The sequence below is a fragment of the Citrus sinensis genome, chromosome 4 (genome assembly GCF_022201045.2).
Source record: "Citrus sinensis cultivar Valencia sweet orange chromosome 4, DVS_A1.0, whole genome shotgun sequence".
Taxonomy (NCBI): domain Eukaryota; kingdom Viridiplantae; phylum Streptophyta; class Magnoliopsida; order Sapindales; family Rutaceae; genus Citrus; species Citrus sinensis.
This window is the reverse complement of record NC_068559.1, coordinates 1,084,761-1,087,560: the sequence shown is the minus strand read 5'-3', so window position 1 is coordinate 1,087,560 and position 2,800 is coordinate 1,084,761. Positions and strand designations below refer to the sequence as shown.

The 2,800-nt window shown below is 34.9% G+C and overlaps 1 protein-coding gene across 1 annotated transcript; it reads left to right on the top strand.

The window, feature by feature from the left end:
• The first annotated feature begins 740 nt into the window (after positions 1 to 740).
• LOC102577995 (chlorophyll a-b binding protein CP29.3, chloroplastic) lies at positions 741 to 2,426 on the top strand. Its single transcript, XM_006486266.4, has 2 exons — positions 741 to 1,390; positions 1,928 to 2,426. Exons 1-2 carry the CDS (start codon positions 884 to 886, stop codon positions 2,243 to 2,245), a joined length of 825 nt encoding a protein of 274 aa, XP_006486329.1. The 5' UTR covers positions 741 to 883; the 3' UTR covers positions 2,246 to 2,426.
• The last annotated feature ends 374 nt before the right edge of the window (positions 2,427 to 2,800 follow it).

The following is a 2,800-nucleotide window of genomic DNA, read 5'->3' as shown; positions in this document are numbered from 1 at the left end:
TTTAGCAATTATTAACAATTATCCGATAAATGGGATGCCATATCATTTTTATCAATATATATCATATGACATGTAATTTTTTACTAGGTAAATAAGATGATATGTCGTTTTTTTAAATCATAAGTTTCGTTAATCTTAAAAGACTAAATTACCCTTATAATGTCAGCGCTTGTAGACGGAAGTTAACGGATTGGTACTGTTACTTCATATTTAACTAAAATAAATTAAACAAATTTAAAATAATCTATTGTTCTCTTTTGATTTCTTATGGATTAAATTTTTTTATACTTAAAATTGCTTTCAAATTATAAATTGAAATATGTGTTATTTCAGTCAAAGATTAACACTAAAAAACTTATTACCCATATAACTTTTTAATTTGTGTGTAGATTAATAATAAAATTGAAAATAATTAAAAAATAGCACAATAATACTTTGAGTTTTAACAATAAAATAAATCAAATAAAAATTGAGAACTTAAAAAAGTATATCTAAAAAAAAGATATTTTTAAAAATAAAATAAATATAATTAAAAAGAAAATTTTATGAGGAGATGAGAGGGGTGTTAGTAGTCCAACTCGGACATAAAATGCCACGAAATTGTCACAAGACCCCCACACGATCATGTGGAGAAGCCATCAACCATCCACCTCTTTACCAACAGATAAGGCTAAGAAAGATAAGGCCCTTATTTTCCCCATTCACATCCGCCAAATGAATAAATAAATAAATATAAAACCAGAAACAAAAACAAAAACAAAAACGAAAACGGGGGAAGAAAAAAAGAAGAAGAAAGAAGCCCACAAAATAAAATTCCTTTAACGCTCTATATTTATTTATACACTGGAAGTCACATATTCTATCCAATATCAAATTATCAGCGATGGCCACCACCACTACAGCAGCAGCATCACATTTCTTCGGGACGAGAATTCATGGGGCTGTCGTGAAACAAAGATCGGGAAAATTCCAAGCCAGGTTCAGCTTTCGCAAGAAAAAATCCCCACCAGCCAAAAAGGCCAGGCCTACACGAGACTCCGACCGGCTTGTCTGGTTCCCCGGCGCCACCCCGCCGGAATGGCTCGACGGGACAATGGTGGGTGACCGTGGGTTCGACCCGTTGGGGCTGGGGAAGCCAACAGAGTACTTGCAGTATGATTTTGACTCGTTGGATCAGAACTTGGCCAAGAACGATGTCGGCGAGCTTCTCGGAGTGATTACTGATTCCGGGGAGCTGCAGCCGACGCCGCTGCAGCCGTACACGGAGGTATTTGGGCTGCAGAGGTTTAGAGAATGTGAGCTGATTCATGGAAGGTGGGCCATGTTGGGTACCCTTGGCGCCATTGCTGTTGAAGCTCTCACTGGTGTCGCATGGCAGGATGCTGGAAAGGTACGTATCTTAAAAATCTAGCTTAACTTCTTGGTCTCCATGCGCATATCTGCACTTTATAAGACGTGAATTTGAGCTCTTTCCTACTGAAGCTGATGATTAGCTAAGAATTTATCTGAGGACAAGGGATTACACACTGCATCCTTTAAATCTTGTACTTTGAAAAAAGAACACAAACAAGTAATTTAGGTTACTTGGACTTTGGAACAATCCATATTTTTCTCAAAATAAAAAGGTAATAGTGTTAAAAGAATAGTGTCGTATATCTCTTTGGTCCCAAATCAAATTGTAATCTTTTCTGTACAGACATTTGCAATACCGACAAACTATACGTCGATATTTTGGTGCCCCAAAATTCATATATAACCAGCAGAAACATACGTTTCCTGAATCGTGTCTTCTTCTCATCCAATCATTTTCTTTTGTTGAATGACAACAATGGTGATATCGATAGCTATGGCCACAACACAGACAAGGAATAGGCTCTATACACTAAACCTGCAACCTTTTTTTTTTTTTTTGGGTTCCTTTATTCAGGTGGAGCTGGTGGAGGGTTCATCTTATCTTGGCCAACCACTTCCATTTTCATTAACAACATTGATTTGGATTGAAGTTATTGTGATTGGGTACATAGAATATCAAAGAAATGCAGAGCTTGATCCAGTGAAAAGACTATACCCTGGTGGGTATTTTGATCCTCTTGGCTTGGCCTCAGATCCTGGGAAGCTTGAAAATCTTCAATTGGCTGAAATCAAGCACGCTCGTCTAGCAATGGTAGCATTTTTAATCTTTGGAATCCAGGCTGCTTTTACTGGCAAAGGGCCCATCAGCTTTGTGGCTACATTTAACCAGTGACCCATTTCATAAAATTTCATGCCTTGGGTTCTCTTAATTAAGTAATTGTAAAATTCAATATCAATACTTCACTATGGATGCTGCTACTTTTATATAATTATTGTATGTTATGTACTTGTTCAGCCAAATTTCATATGTAAATCACTTTCTTTTGAGGGGACTAGGAGTATTTGCTTGTTCATTCTTGTTATTGTAGAAGCTAGAATTCTTTAGAAATAATTTTTCTTTTTCCTTTGAGTTTATATGTATCGTCGCACTGCTTTAATTAGGACTTGAAAACTAATAAATAACCATACAGTAACCATTAGGGTGTAACATTACTGTTTGTTTGTTGATTAATTAGTTGGTTGATAAAATATTAGATCACGATCCTCTCCTAATATGAGTATTTTTGATCTTTTATAAATCTTTTATCATTTGTATTTTAATATTAACAAATGATTATGATTTAACTATTTTTTCTTTTTAATTTATTAATCACCAATATTAATATAATTTGTTCATATGAAGACAAGGAGATGATCCTGATATAACCTCAAAATAAATAAGATGTAT

Coding starts and splice junctions, on each gene's coding strand:
- LOC102577995 (XM_006486266.4), top strand. CDS start 884: ATGGCCACCACCACTACAGCAGCAGCATCACATTTCTTCGGGACGAGA. Junction 1,391..1,927: donor CATGGCAGGATGCTGGAAAG/GTACGTATCTTA, acceptor TCCTTTATTCAG/GTGGAGCTGGTGGAGGGTTC.